The following is a 16,110-nucleotide window of genomic DNA, read 5'->3' as shown; positions in this document are numbered from 1 at the left end:
TTGAAAGCAATTTCAAACTAGCAGGACACAAAAAGAAGTAATATACCTTTTTAACGGTCTGTAACTAATATTTTGAAAATCTGGTTTCCTGCTCTCGCTTCTTTGAGAGTGGGTTTCTTTTCTTTTTTCTTTTTTTTCTTTTTTTTCTGTGCCTTGTTCGACTTAGGAAAAAGTTACCTCACGATCCCCATTGATGCTCCGCCTACCGCTTGTGACACAGAGCGCCACGAGTGGCAGAAGCTGGTAGATTATCGATAACCAGGTTGGAGTGATGATGAGGAGCTAGGGAATGAGTACATTTCGATGGCGGAGGGAAGGGGGGCCCAGACGGGACGAGACTGTTGATCGCTGAAATGGAAACGGGGAAGTGAAGTGAAGTTTCAGTCAGTGCAGAGCGATCAGTGATAGTGTTAAGATCGAAATTGCCTTATACGAAATGAAGGCTCTCATATCTAAGTGGAAACAGCCACCTGCACGTCTCAAGTGTAGGCTATGTGCTTTTAATTAAAAGTTTACGTGAGTTTATAATTAATTGTGTGCAATGTGACTCTTAACGAAAAATACACAGACAAGAAAAATCATAACAGCTCACGATTGCGACATAAAAAAAAATACGACAGCTAAGACGATTAAGTTTTTTTTATGTGGAAAGTGTCACAATTCATATCACATCTTCATAAAAGTGTCCCAACAACAGTGAACGGGTTGAAGTTATCAATCAATCAATCAACCCAGACCCTTCTTTCGTAAGGAAATATGGTTAGTGCCTAAATAAACAGTACTTGGAAATCGGATATGGTTTTATCTGCAAACACAGTTATCTAAAAAAATCGTGAGTGAAGTTTTAAACGAAACATTTTAAGTACATTAGTTTATTTTCTTCACCAGTGCAGTGCTATGCTTCTTGTACATTGTTTTGTATGAAAAGGAAGAGAAAAGTCAAAAATTTCAATATTTTTCGTTAACGATAACTATTGGTGCTTTTCGTGTGGAAAATTCGTTTTTGTAATCAGTGTTTCTGCTTTGGTTCGTAATATTATCTGATGCAGAAATTAGAAAGCTAATGATGATTTACTGTTGTTGATAAGCGTGTGTTTTTAAAAAAAGGATAATTTACAATCAAAATAAGCGCACAGTGACCTGAAACCCACGTAGTCAAATTAAATCGTCCAGGTTCTTTTTCTTCTGGTGGTGCTTGTTATGTATATTAGTGATTGTGTGCTAAGTACAGTGAAGTGATTTTTGTTCTATTTACCAAAGACTACCCCCATCCAGGAGATTGTTAAGTAACAGTGCTAGTTAAAATTGAAACATCTTTTATAGAGAAGGGTGCATGCATACTGCTGAACCCACGTGTTTTCGTGATGTGTTTATGACGAAAAGAAATAAATAATTGCAAAATGAATGTCATGCAAATGCTGCACGATAAGTGAAAAACGATTTTTTTTTTTGTAATACGTTATACAAATTAACACGTAATATTGTTCTAAATATCCACCAAAAATGGGTGCCAATATGGGCAAAAGTTCATCCATCCTAGACGCCCTCCCATCAACCCAGGGGACGTTGCATGTTGTTATGTTGGGTTTGGACAGTGCTGGTAAAACAACCGCCCTGTACCGTCTCAAATTCGATCAGTACCTGAACACAGTTCCCACCATTGGTTTCAACTGCGAGAAAGTCAAAGGAACTACAGGGAAAGCCAAAGGAATTAGTTTTCTTGTTTGGGACGTGGGCGGACAAGAAAAGTTACGCCCTTTATGGAAAAGTTATACGCGATGCACGGATGGTATTGTGTTTGTGTTGGATAGTGTCGATGTAGAGCGTATGGAGGAGGCCAAAATGGAATTGCAAAGGACTGCTCGAAGCCCGGAAAATACCGGCGTCCCTATTCTAGTCTTCGCTAATAAACAAGACTTACCTGGAGCGAAAGAGCCCAAAGACATTGAAAAACTTTTAGGTTTACACGAACTGGGACCACCCCACTTGTGGCACGTACAACCAGCGTGTGCCATTATTGGAGATGGTCTAGATGAAGGTATGGAAGCTCTCTATGAAATGATCCTAAAACGTCGAAAATTAGCGAAACAATGTAAGAAAAAGACCAGGTAGATACTGCTGTAACTTTTTTTATTTTAATCTTAAGGCTGGTGAGATCTTGAATATTAGATTTTACTATATTTACCCAGGCACAATATTAGGCAATTTTTTTTTTTTTTTTTTTTTTTTTTTTTTTAATATATACATTTACGTCAATAACAGACAATAGTTTACACGAATGCGTTTCGTTATACTTTATTAAAAGCGTCTATCTCGAGATCTGAACAAAGTGAGTAGAACGCATTGTTTATGTAAACAGTTTTCGAGATTAAGTAAAATAATGATTCTACCTTCAGCAGATATTGAAATTTGATGATGAAATCAATTTAATTATGTGTATACGCTGTTGCGTAATTCTAGTTGGTTTTAAGGGTGAAAATTTAATCTTACAAGTATCCAAACATTGCTAACGGAATATTTATCCATTATTTGAAGAATTCTAAGCTTTTCTTGTTGAAACAATTGTACGTAATAGTGGCATTCGCAAAAACTATTATCTGTATTAATATAGCACAAATTTGCTGTAAGAGTGGCCAGTCAGGAGGCAAAATTTTAAGTTAAAATTTTGTTTATGGCATAAATAAATAATATATCAATTAGAAGATTGTTCAACACCAAACGAGGCAAAATAAATAAGTAAAATAAAAATTTCCCAAAAACTTTTCGGATCTCATTTTAGGTTTCACAGTAGGCTACAAGAATGCAGCTGATATAAAATTAACCATTATGAGAATTAGCAGCTGTCGTATTTAGTAAGTGTAGCTTTACTGTTATATAGTGTCATTAATTTCCTTTTGAAGTAAGTTTAACGTATGTGTTTAATACGTTGACAAACTGACAAAATAAATAAATAAATAAGTAATAAATTTGTAAAATTGGTGCCTTTCTGAATAGGAAAATAAAAGTGTTAAAAGTGAAAGTTGCCTGGGTTAAATATATATCAATAGGAATGTTCTTTAATTGCTGTTACCTAAATATGAAATCATATTTTGTTCTTAATTGTGTGATATGGATACAAAATATCGGTAACTAATTAACTGATTTTAAAACATGTGATATACTAAATACATTACTACGATCGGTAAATTCTCACGTAAATTTATGATTTGACGTTTCTTTTTAGACAAAGAAACAAAAAGTTACATTTTTTGGGTGCAAAAATGGTTGATTTGAAGAAAGAAACATTTAAGGAAAAGATTTATATATATAAAAAATGATGTATTCATATGAGTAATTAAGAAAAACATGTTTAAAAAATGATCTGGATATTAGAATATCACCTTAATTTTTTTATTATTGTTTTTTTTGCTAGATCTTCTTGCCCAAGTTTAATTTGTTTGGGGAGGAAATAGGACTAATTCTGTTTGCTCCTGTGCTCATCTAGTATTTGTTCAGAAGTCATATTTCGGCGAATAATGACGTATTTCTATTGTGCATACTTCAGATTTCAATAGAATCATAGTTCTCATTTTTCATTACGTACGTCAGTTTTTAACATTGAGCTGACTGCTTTTGTTTTGGTTTGGTAGCAATAACAATCATAAAGATAAAATAAACATTTTGTAGACGTACAATATGTGACAGACACGTAGGACTACTATTCAATATATCTGTCACATTTTGACATAACTACTATTTTATTATATTGGTTTCTTTAATTTTACTACCCCCCCCCCCAAAAAAAAGTTAAAATCTTGTTGGAATTTACTCAAGAATTTGATGTAAACAATATACATCAATCAGGGGTGCGTATAAGCGGGATTTAAGGAGTAGGTTGCGCCCATTAGATTTTTTTGGGGGGGAGATAGTTTGTCATTGAAAACGGTAGAATCGAACTTCAGTTAATCATAATGATGTCTTTAAGATTGGTAAAAAGTCCTGAAATTTAATAAAATTCAGTCTACAAAAAGAATTCCCATGGTTTTCTTACAAGTCTCGTGAGAAAAACAGTTTGATCGTGTATATACACTGTTGTTACTTTATTTCTGCAAATGGGGGAGAATTGTAAATTTGGGGGTGACTGCAATCGGGCACTTGGGGGGATGGGTATGTTATTATCGGATAAGACAAGTTAAATTACATGTGACTGTTTTCTAGCATTTTGTAGATTTTTATTATACTGTTATAAAAGTCTTTCAGTCCCATGTTATAAGTGGACCTTTTGAAAGGAAGGGGGAAAAAGGAAAAGAACTCAACAAAACAAAAGTGGTCACTACTGCCTTAGAGATACTCCTGTATTATGATATAATTTTGCCGTCCGTCAATTATGACGCTAGGCAACGCGATGGTAAATTATGTTGGGATGAATAATGTTTCAAGAACATTATGCACCAAGTTTCTCATAGTAGGCCTACTTTTTTTTTTTTAAATAAAGTCCTAGACATCAATGAAGTCCGCATTTCAATATTATGTTTTTTCTTTACTTGTAAAAATGGTGAAGATAAAAATAATCTGCCAATATACAGATTTCCCCTCTCCCAATCTATTAAGATCGTTGATTGAGCACGTGTGTCATTTGGGTTTCACATTTAATTGATTTATTTAGATGGGAGATATTATTTTCACTTGGAAACGAATTGGGATTTTATAATTTGATTTTACTTATATCAGGTCTAATTGAAATATCCCTTTGCTCTCGCATAAAAATGAATTTCTATCATATTTAAATTTAAATTCGATTTTGTATGATATTAAAAAAATAACAAATGACATTTAAGTATACCTGACAACCTAAACCAGTGAAATCAAACCATTAAAAATTCCCTCTCGTTTCAAAGAAAGATATGTAAATCAATGATCTGAGATACCAAAATGGTGCATTTTGAGGTTTAAGAAGTTCTTTTACCGTCTTCACCATTTTTTATAAAGTACTCAAATATTATATGATGCAAATACAAATTGTATAAATCTGAAGTTATTTCATTCTTTAACGATTATTAGAGTTCCTATTATTGTTCATTTAATTTAATTTGTCACTTCAACGTTGTATCCCATCAACATATTTAAGGGATTTATATCGTGTACCCCGTGTACCCAAATATTGGTTTGCTAGAACTAGTTCAAACGTTACTATTTAATAGGGTTGGTTTCAGTGTAGGTGTGTTTACATCGCCCCCCCCCCCAAAAAAAAAAGTACGTTTGAGTATTTTATGGGAAAATACGGAAAAACAATAATGCCTTGGTTCATAATTTGTCAACTGCTCTTAGGGAATTACGAATAAACTCTTGTTGCTTATGTTTTTAACATATAATCATCCGCCTCTTTAAAAATATACCCAATAGAAAGAAGACATTATAAAATCATAATAACTCCCTATGACTAGCTATTTAGGGGTGATTTTGCCTATTGAGTGAGTGGGACGGAGAATTAGTCAAATTACCTTCGTGGTGTATCGCTCACTTGTGGTACGATGAATTCTATGTAACACCATGTGCACATGGCTTCTTGTGGTTCTCACGTTTCTTCCTAACAACTTTAGTCCACCATCTCTCCCGTGACGAAAGCCATATTAGGGCAAAGTATTTGCTTCTCATCTTCAATGTAAGAGATTAGGGTTTGATTTCGGGTAGTTATGCATGTTATTCGGATTCTTCTTGTCTCATATACACGGATCCTGTAGATAGATTAGATATTTGAATGAAGCTCCAAAAAATACAAAACTTTTTCGTCACACATTTAATTAAAATTTTGTCCCTCATTTCATTTGAACTTACCAGACAGTTCTTTTAGTAACGTCTACCCATGGAATGTTTATCAAGAGATGGTTTCAAATTAATTCCAGCTTGTTATCGCTGCTTGTTCAGAAGGGTTAAAAGATGGTTTACACGGAAATATCTAATGAAATCTCTGTAATGCATTATAAATAATCAAAATAATCCTTTTATTGTTGATTTATTATGAAACTAGTGCAGGTAACTTGGGAGGCTGGCTGTTACGTGTCCCCGTTCAGTTATTGATTACTGCTGTGAGACGTTGGTAGTACCAGGACGAACGTGCTACTTGTGTTCGTTTTACAAGTCTCCCAGAGGCTTTTAACCCTTTTCTCTTCGATGTTTTCACAGTATGTGTCGCATTAATATGTTCGCAGAAGAAGAAAACTATGCTGGTTGCTTTAAAGTAGAGCGCACAATTAAGTCAAGCAGACTGCTTCCATAAATACGGTGTATTCATTGTTCGAGAAAACTAGTAGCGTACTCAAAAAGGATTCGGAGTTTTAATTCCCCACCCTTCTTGAGCAAAATATTATGCAAAAGCAAATATATCCCATATTAAGATATGCACCCATGCAAACACCTGAAGTCACTTAACGCTCTTGTCTTCGGTGCGAGCGGTCGCAAGTTCGATTCCCGCTGGGGCCACTTGGTCGAAAAAGTGTAAAAAAAAAAAATTCAGGCCAGTCATCCTGAATGAGGTTTTCCTGGGGTTTCCTCATTCACACCAGACAAATGCCGGGGTGATACCTAACATGTAGGTCCCAGGCCGCTTCCTTCCTTTCCCATCCTTTCTTCCTCCTCTTTCTCCGGATAATGTGCTCGCCGAGAGACATCATCCCTCAGATGTGACGGGCTAACGTGGCTATAGATGCCAAAAGCCCAGATATTATTAGTATTAATTCGCAGACAAGTAAGCTAAAAGTATACTGTTAAAGGATAATTGGATTTTTTTTTTTTAACATGAAATAGCAAAATGTGTCACATTATAAAATTCAAGTTCATTAGAAGTGATCTCTTCACTACCATTTTGGAATTTGAGCTTCGTTTCTTAATAATAAACAAGGTTCAGTGATGTGTTCAGTTAGAAAAGAAGTTATTGGCATTGAAGTCCGTAAATAACGGGAAAAATCTAGGTAGATTTTTTTTTTTTTAAATACGATGTTATCCAAATCAATGTATCAAATTAACTGAACGTACATATATGCATCATTTTATGTTGAAAAAAAAAGAAAAGGAGGAAATGCCACTTTAGAGAAGCGGTAGGTCGAATCATTTCTAATAATATTCACATTAGTGCATCCAGAATGAGACATGTGATTTAGTATATATTCTAAAATAAACGTTATAGATCGAGAAATTATATATATCAAACAATGCAAGTCTATGGTTTCATATGAATTCATCAGGGGCACCAACCCCCCAATGTGTTTTTAAGAAAGCAATATGTACTTCTAAACTTTTCAATGCTTCTGATCTTCGCTTGTCTTCATTAAAGGTATTGTTCTTTTGTGTAAATTTTGCATACTTTAATTTGTTAAGTACATAGTTTAGGTAAATGTATGATTGTTTGGCCCTGACACACTTTCCACGATGTTCCTTCCCCCTATGAGCGGACAGCCCTGAATTAATCATGTGAAAGCATTGAAATACATAGTAACTTAGTTAACAGAGATTGATTTACATATACATTTATAGCTAGTTGGAAAACCAAACGTGTTAAGTGTAACATTTTTGTAACATCTTTCAGTTAGTAATAATAACCCTAGTTTTTTTTCTTTTTTAAAAAATCCTTGCTTGTGGTCGACATAAAAATGACTTTTTAACACGAGTAAGTTAAAAGGAAGATTTCGTGTCTGTTTCGTTTAGTTGACTGCTTCGCTTCACATGTTATGCTTGTTAACGTTATGTTGTAGATGGGGGAAGCGAGCACACACACACACACATACATCATACAGTATATCTAGAAGTCCTCTACAATGCATGTTTACATCCTGTCTGTTGACTCTCATATTCAACTGGGCAACGCCTCTGTGACCTCATGAATCTTCACATAAAATCAGTCTGTTCACAGGCCAGTTACTTTATACCGTATAATCATAGTAATTCTCAGTTTTGATACACTAAACTGAATTTAAAAAAACTCCCTTATAGACCACGAAGGGTTATTGGCCGAGCAGATGGCTTAGAGTTGGATGATGTGTAGTCAGTACATCGGTTCCTATTGTAATTGAATTTTTGGGTTTTTGTAATGGAAGTATATTTACTACCCCTTGATTCAAGTAGGTCCCCATAATGAAGAATTAACATAACACCGAAACTTTTGTATGCCTCATCTGGAAGTCTACTTATTGATTGGTTACACTGGCGCATGTATGTACATTTTACGTAGTACTGTGCTATTCAGTGGCATACGCAAAGGTGGGATTTTAACCCTCCTTGAACCTTATATTATGAAAAAATAAACATTTATCATAAGATACATGTACAAAAATCCTGAAATATAACTGAGATATAACTTGCAAACTTGAATCCTTCTTCCCTCTCCCCTTTGATGAACTTTTGCGTACGGTATTGCTGCAATTATTTGTACGGTACGGTCTACGATTTTAGATGAGAGCAGTTTCATTATTGTGTATATACCAACCACAATTACATGATCACTAACACAGAGTTGGAAACTAACGTTAAAATATCATAACAAGCGGTTACGTAGTAAAATGCAGGAGATGATTAGCTAGAAATGGTTAGTTCTAGATAAATTGTTCTTGGTAAACAAGTTGCAAAATGATCACACTCAAAGTAAGGAGGGGGATAGGAGAGGAGTGTAGAAAAACAAATACTTCTCACACTTTTTCCTCCCGTACTGCCAGTTTACCCGTTAACTGCATAAGAATGCTAATTATATGTAAATTACTGTAATTAATTTGCAGACTTCTTATAATAGTGTCATATTATTCATTTCCAGTAACTTACTAGTAGGAGGAATTTCCTCCCCTCATCCCGCAGGATTTTGCACTCTCCCGACTAGGTACGAGTACGGCATTGTGTACGCTTACAGTTCCAATTGTTTTGAGTGTCTCGGATATCAAGTCATTTTAAATGGGCTATACCGTGCTTGACAAACAGCTCCTTGAACAGCTTTTTAATTCATTATTTGATCAAATTGTAATTACATAAAAAAAAAAAAAAAATAGGACATGAGCCAGCTTGTGTCTACAACGTGCTATTGAATAAACTCATAACTGTTTTAAAGTGTTTAAGTTCTTATAGGGTAGAAATTTAGCTGCACAATTTGTGACATCGTAATTGTCATTCAAAGACATTGATGTACAAAATATGAAAGATCTTGAAAGTACTGATTCATAGCGATTCATCCAATATATATATAGACGTGTGTTGCGGAAGAAGGAGGTGGAGTTGGGGAAACATCTTTAAAAAGATCCTTTAGACTCCGGTTATAATAATAAGTAGAGAAGAAGACCACATATGTTTGTGTGCTGGTCAGCACGTTTGCCTTGTGGTAGCTCATAAAACTGCGCTGAAGACTCGTAAAAATTTCCCCAATTGATCGAGGTCCTTGGGGCCAGTAGCAGTTGGAGAGCTCTGGGTACTTCAAGCAAGTAGCAACAAGAAACTAAGTTCTGGATTGTCACCAAAATTAACGGCAATAGGTCATGTTTGGATCATACATCAATAAAAAAAAAAAAAAAAAAAAAAAAGAGAGAGAGAGAGAGAGAATGAGCCAAAAATTTTGTTAGTTTTTAATCCATTCTAAAGTAGATCCTGTTAAGAAACTTAATGAACTCCAGTAAGCCTATTTATTTGATCTTATTTATGTGAACAAAATAGGAAAGAGAGAGAGAGAAAAGTCGAGTGACTAGGCTAATCACATGGAGTAATTCTTAATTAGTCAATACAAGGGCGTATTGTTGACATATATTCTGTTTCTGAAAATTTAAAAGTGTGAATTTCTTTTGTACAATGGTCGGTTTACAACGTGTTGAAACACATGCTACTTATTTCTCGGAAAACCTTTATTTAGGTCTATTTATTTTAAAAATAATGAATTGTAGACCTACCACTGTAATGAAAAAACAGTTGTTAACAAAAACAGAAATCGTATAGGATTAACTAGGGGTCCCCATCTCACCTCAAGGTTTGAGCACAGCCTCCCAAATTTATCAACACCTCGCCCAAATTTGCCAAATTTACTATTCTCCAGTTCGATTTACAATTTTCAATGACAAATTATTACCCCCCCCCCCCAATAATTTGATGGATGCAACTTGCGGTCTAAAATTCACCTATAGGCATCTATGAGATTAACCAAAATATTGTTTTCATTGCAAATTTAGATGTTCATTTTCCTTGTCAGAAGCGAGCCTATATCAAAATGATCAAAATTTAATTTGCAAAAAGAGGACACATTTGAATCGCAGAATGGAGGTGAAAAGTCCCACGCACCAGCACGGTTTTTAAGTAGAGGGGGTACCGCAGCGTTTTTTTTTTTTTTTTTTTTTTAATAATAGTATTATTTATTGGTATTAAATACCCAATTACCAGCTTCAGGCACGGTCCATAAATTCCCAATAAGTATTTGTACCAAAATAACTATACACAGTCATTTTAAGAAAAAAAGCGTAGAATTTTCTCTAATCGTTTATAACAATAACGGAACACTGTTTATATTCGCTTAAAAACGGTACATTTTGGCACCTTGGTTGAGAATCATCCTAAAAGGCAATAAAAAAAACGAGATAATGGTTGAAAAAAGGACTGTCTCGGTTAAAATGTGACGTCTGGTCATCTTAGACTATATAAAACTTTGATGAAACAGTTTCTGGACTCCAGAAGTAAACACATTGTAAGTTATTGCTCAATAATATCTAGTGTCTGACTGTACTGAGATGAGACAATATCAGGAAACTGATAACAACAGAAATTTCTCAAGAATACTTGTTATCTGTCTGTTATTAACAGTACATTATAACAGTTCCTGAATTGTCGTAGATTGCTTTCAGATAAGCCAATAAAGCATTTGTCCTCGAAATCGCCATATATAAGACCATAAAACGTACTACAATTCACGTTGTTTCGATTTGAAATTTTAAATACACAAAGATACAGTTGTAGCATTTGGCTTTATTTGGTTCTCTTTTACCGCTTACTAATCCTATGTATCAGAACTAAAAATACGCCCAACAATCGGAACATGAGTCATAAAAATAACAGTATTGTTAAAGCGAATGGAGATAACCTTGTTTGCTATCACAATCTGTTATTGCACTGTAATTGACAGTAATCATCTCATTGCTCAGAGAGATGAAGGCTCATAACGTTTGTCACTTTGTATCATGTGTATCACATCATCATCAGCAATTGAACGCCGTTAGTTCTTCGATTCTGTCAAGGATGTTTTTAAATCAGTGGCGGAACTTAGAGTAAACTGAAAAGTACATGTCACCGTTTGTGTGGTATATTCTGAGGCAGTTCAAGACTTGTGGGTGCGTATTGGATTCCAGAATTGATTTTCAAATTACAGCAATCAAAAATTAAAAAAAAAAAAAAAAAAAAAAAAAAAAAAAAAAAACTAGATTCCTCCCTATCACTAACAGTTATCAAATCTGGATAAAAGATCATCACATACATTAAATTGACCGTTTCAAAGCGTAAGGTCCTTGTCTCAACTCTACGTAGATAGTAAGTTTCAATTAAGTTTTTCGAGATAAATTGACTTAAAAATTCATGGTATATAGGTAAATTATGCCTGATTGCAAGAAAGCTTTTTGACAATGCACGCGTCATCTTTGTTTACTTAGCGTATTGATTTTTATTTGCGTTTTTTTTTTTTTAATTATGAAATGAACTGCAATGACCGATTCAATTGTAATAGTTTGTTGGTTTTTATTGATTTCGTCTTCAAATATAATAAAAATTCCCTTACTTCGTAAACAATTAAATTTCGTTACATATAATGTTAATGTTTCTTAATCAAATTTAATTTGAATATATTCATGTAAATTCATTTTGAATAAGTAAGGAACGTTTAACTAGACTTAGAAGAAAATATCCATAAAACCAGTTCATTAAATTTGTTTGGTTACAAAAGAAAGAAAAAAGAAAAATAATCTCCCATTTAAATCAATGGGCTCAGAAAACAAAGTTCAGTTTCAGACATATCATCATAATTATCAGCTCGCTCTATCTCGTTTGAGTGTAGATTTTACCAGTCTAATAATATTAAGCGTATTTGTGTTAAAAAGGAGCTTCTAACTCTGGAGGAAAGGGATAAAATTAGGACACAAGTTAATTGATATCCGTGTGGTACGTATAAGAGGCAACAAAAACGGAAGTCGGATTCTGAAACTGCAATCCAGAGCAAGGATGTTATAAAATAGCTATTATATAACACCCTTGATCCAGAGCCTGGCATAACCTTCCTAAAAGTTACAACTGTAGAATAAGTTAGAGATTTGTCAAAATCAGGCTTTCAGGCTGTGGGTAATAGTCATATTTACTGTACGTTGTAGCTTCAACTCATTACCAATCCTGTACAAATTATTTGAATCTTAAAAGCATTGCACTTTATAATGGGTCATGTAGAGTAAGCAGACCTCGCCAAAGAGTTTTTAAGATCTAAATTTCCCAAGAAGATCTAGCAAAAATACAGTTTACAACAAACATAAAGAATGTTACAGCAGTAAAGAGTATAATTCACAATAATTAAAAAAAAACATTCTATTATTAAAGAATTCGCTTTTTATATCTATAGATATATATATAGTTTACGTCAAAGATTTAAACGAAATGTGTGATATATATAAATACATATGTATATAGGCTATATTCAGTATACAGACTGGTATCATTGAAAAAAAAAACGATAAGCGAATGTGAGTTCCATGAATATAGTGCCGCGATTTACTGTAAAATAATGTGTGTATGTTTATGATGCGTGTGTGTGTGTGCGTGTGCGTAAGTTGTTCGTATTTTGTGCGCTACAATGTGAGATAACGTCCTTCTTTTGTTCTTAATTGTTTAATTCCTTGCTCCTGTGCTATTGTTGCTATGATGATCATTATATATAATAACAATAATGGTATATAAATATATGTATAGTATGAAATCAAACCAAAGGTGCTTGTCCGTGAAGAACGAGGACCCCCTGCCTTATTTGTGTTTATATTTCTTGGAGGGGGGATCTTCGTTGTTTTTGTTATCTCAGGTAAAAAAAAAAAGAATAAAATAAACTCTCTATATACATATATAATTAGAAATATACAGGGTGGTTTAGAAATGTCCTTACATCATGTGAAAAACAAACTTTTCTCCCTAGAAAATAAATTTAAATAAAAAAAGGCAGACTATGAAATAAATTTAAATTTAAAAAGCCACGTAAGGAAAACCTCAACTTTTGAATAAATCCACCAGAAATCGAAATAAAAATAAATCAAATTAGAAGTAAATTAAATAATAAAATATTTTTATTGCAATGTTAGTTGCAAGTATTGCAATTGTATACCGTAAATATGGTCTCTATTCTTTTATGATTTCTTTGTTGTTATTAAAATGAAATTTCAGATCAATATGTACTTTTGGTCAGTGTGAACTATGATATAAGAGGCATTTCAGAATCACCTGTGTTGTATTTCACCGGAAAAGCTTAAATGTACTGTAGAGACCACAGTAATTGATAAACGACCAGATTTTAAATTGTATACATCAGTCATTCTGTCCCACCATGCATGTCAACATCGATGAAGCTCTGTATTAATACAATTTCCAGTTGTAGTTCAGTGCTTGTAAAAAAAAATAAATAAATAAAAGAAACTGACCAGGAAAAGAACTGGGGTGTATGTAAACAGTATATATTGGCTTGGAAGAGTAACCAAAATTAAAAAAAAAAATCATAACAAAAACTTAAAACCAATATTTGATAGATACTAACAAAACACATTTTAATCAAAATATATAACTGCTTTTGTGACGAGTGTACAAGGAAGTTTTTCACGAATATGATTGAGAGATCTATATAGTATGTTTTCATGAATTACATTTTTTTAAATGTTTTAGGAAATTAAAAAATATTATTAAATATTTTAGCAACACAACATTTTAGTATTTAATATTTTCTGTGGCTGAAATCTTTAAAACATTATACAGATATAAGATTTTGAAACAGAATATTTGAACTTGTATTCTTAAATTTATTTGAATAGTCACGTCATTCGAATATCCTAATATGAAAAATATCCGTATGATGTTAACCTAAAGTAATTTCTTGGAGAATCACACATTTCACTAGAACAAAAAAATCTGCGTGCACCAGTGTTCTGTAAATACTTGAAAAGCTGTGTTGCAAAATCTTTAGTAATATTTTAAATACATATTTTTTGTTATGTGTTATATGTAAGTAAACCTGGAATTCTATTAAAACCTAAACAGGTGTACATTTTTAGAATCAGTATGGGGTACATTTGCTGCCTTTTTTTAAAAAAAACGTTTTCATAAATTACATGTGACTTAACATTTAAGCTCACACTTTAAGTTTATTTGATTTAACATCATTAGTAAATATTAATTCAGAATCAGTACTTAATTCAGGATTATATGCAAGTATTTTTTATGGTACTCGGAAAATCTTCGAACATTTAAAATATAGTCTAGAATTACGTATTGAAATAAAATCAATATTATTAATTCTAACTGTTAATGATTAAAATAATCCTGACGTAAAATACTTTTATATGTCATACTTCGAAAGACAAAAAATTCAAATAATTGTGAATGGTAACACAACTATAATAATGATGCTAGAAATAATAATAATTAATACTGAATCATAGAACAATGTAATTCTTTACTGTCTTTGCCAGTAGTTCCCAAATAATCTCTTTTCAAAAATAGATTACATTAATTATCGTGGGTTTATTTGAAAGTCAGTTGTCGTTCAAGACATGGAACTATTTTTTTCTTTTTTTTAACACTGCGTGACATTTCCAACGTTAAAACCCAGTGTTGAATTCAGATTAAAATATTTTTAACTCTTCCTTTTCTCAGGAGGGACTTCGCACTCAGATGTGCTTAAATTCAACACTGAATGGAACTGGCGTAATGTCTGTGTAAATTTGAGCTAAAATCAGGGCTTAATTATACATACATACATCGATAGGTCCGAAGAAACAGTGAATTATCTGAATTAATATTAATTGGGGTATACATTGCTACTTTTCTGATAATACAAATCAGTACAATGTATCTTCATGTTTATTATTATTATTATTATTATTATTATTATTATTATTATTATTATTATTATTATTATTATTATTATTATTATTATTCAAAGAAAATCATATTTTGATGTTTCAGATCAAGGAAAAGTTGGCATCTTGGTTTGCTGATAATTTATAATAGATTAATTTAAATATGTAAAAATTTGGATATACAGGGTGGCCCAAAAGTAGGTATACACCCTTGCATTGATCAAGTATAACATTGTATTTTATGGATTTATTTCCTTCGACTGTTCCAGGCTTAAGTTATAAGTAAAAAGACGTTAAGAACAAATAATAAAGAAACTAGATCTACCTGTTTGATAACAATAAGAAGTGATATAAAATACGGAACGAGACTGTATACCTACTTTTGGGGCACTCTGTAGAATCGTATCGTTTATCAAGGAGGGAATAATTTAGCGGTATCATACCGGAAACTTCAATTTTAGAGATAAAACAATGAAAAATGTCTTTTGTATATATTGTAAAATATTTTAACTATATGCATCTTTAGAACACAAGACAATACAAACACTGGTATAAATAATACAAAAAAATGTCATATTCTACTTCCTTGTACAGTCGTGGACAAAAGTATCCTGTGGATAATCTATACATTGTCTTATATTAACATTGATCGCCCGTTAGAAAACATTGAACAACATTGTTTCAGTATTTTTGTTGACAGCACAAGATGTAGTAGTTAACAGTTGAAAGAAAAAATGAGCAAAAAATTTTAAAAAGTATATTTTCACTTTATCTGTTTCACAGATCTGTCTTTCTTTTTTTAAATCTGTGCAATGTTGCATTGTAAAAGCATTTCTTAAAATATAATTTCTTTGAATAAAAATATAACCTGTATTTTTTATTCTAATTTTATAGAAAGTTATATTTCATAATTATTATTATTACTATTTTTCTAAGTTACATTCAGTACTTTTTTTCTTAGGTAAAAGAAGCTGCAGAAATATTATTCAGGTTTGTCAAAAAGTTTTTAATGTATACAGTGTGCAATAAA

General features: G+C 32.6%; 1 protein-coding gene across 1 annotated transcript; it reads left to right on the top strand.

The window, feature by feature from the left end:
* Positions 1–250: 250 nt before the first annotated feature.
* Positions 251–15,150, top strand: Arl4 (ADP ribosylation factor-like 4). Its single transcript, XM_081751218.1, has one exon. The coding sequence runs from the start codon at positions 1,504–1,506 to the stop codon at positions 2,110–2,112; it is 609 nt and encodes a 202-aa protein (XP_081607344.1). The 5' UTR covers positions 251–1,503; the 3' UTR covers positions 2,113–15,150.
* The last annotated feature ends 960 nt before the right edge of the window (positions 15,151–16,110 follow it).

This window comes from Thermobia domestica, chromosome 3, assembly GCF_964235325.1.
Source record: "Thermobia domestica chromosome 3, izTheDome1.hap1.1, whole genome shotgun sequence".
NCBI classification, from domain to species: Eukaryota; Metazoa; Arthropoda; class Insecta; order Zygentoma; family Lepismatidae; genus Thermobia; species Thermobia domestica.
The sequence above is the reverse complement of the archived record's forward strand: the minus strand, read 5'-3'. Positions and strand labels throughout refer to the sequence as shown.

Bases quoted from the DNA above. Each gene is read 5' to 3' on its own strand.
- Arl4 (XM_081751218.1), top strand. From the start codon at position 1,504: ATGGGTGCCAATATGGGCAAAAGTTCATCCATCCTAGACGCCCTCCCA.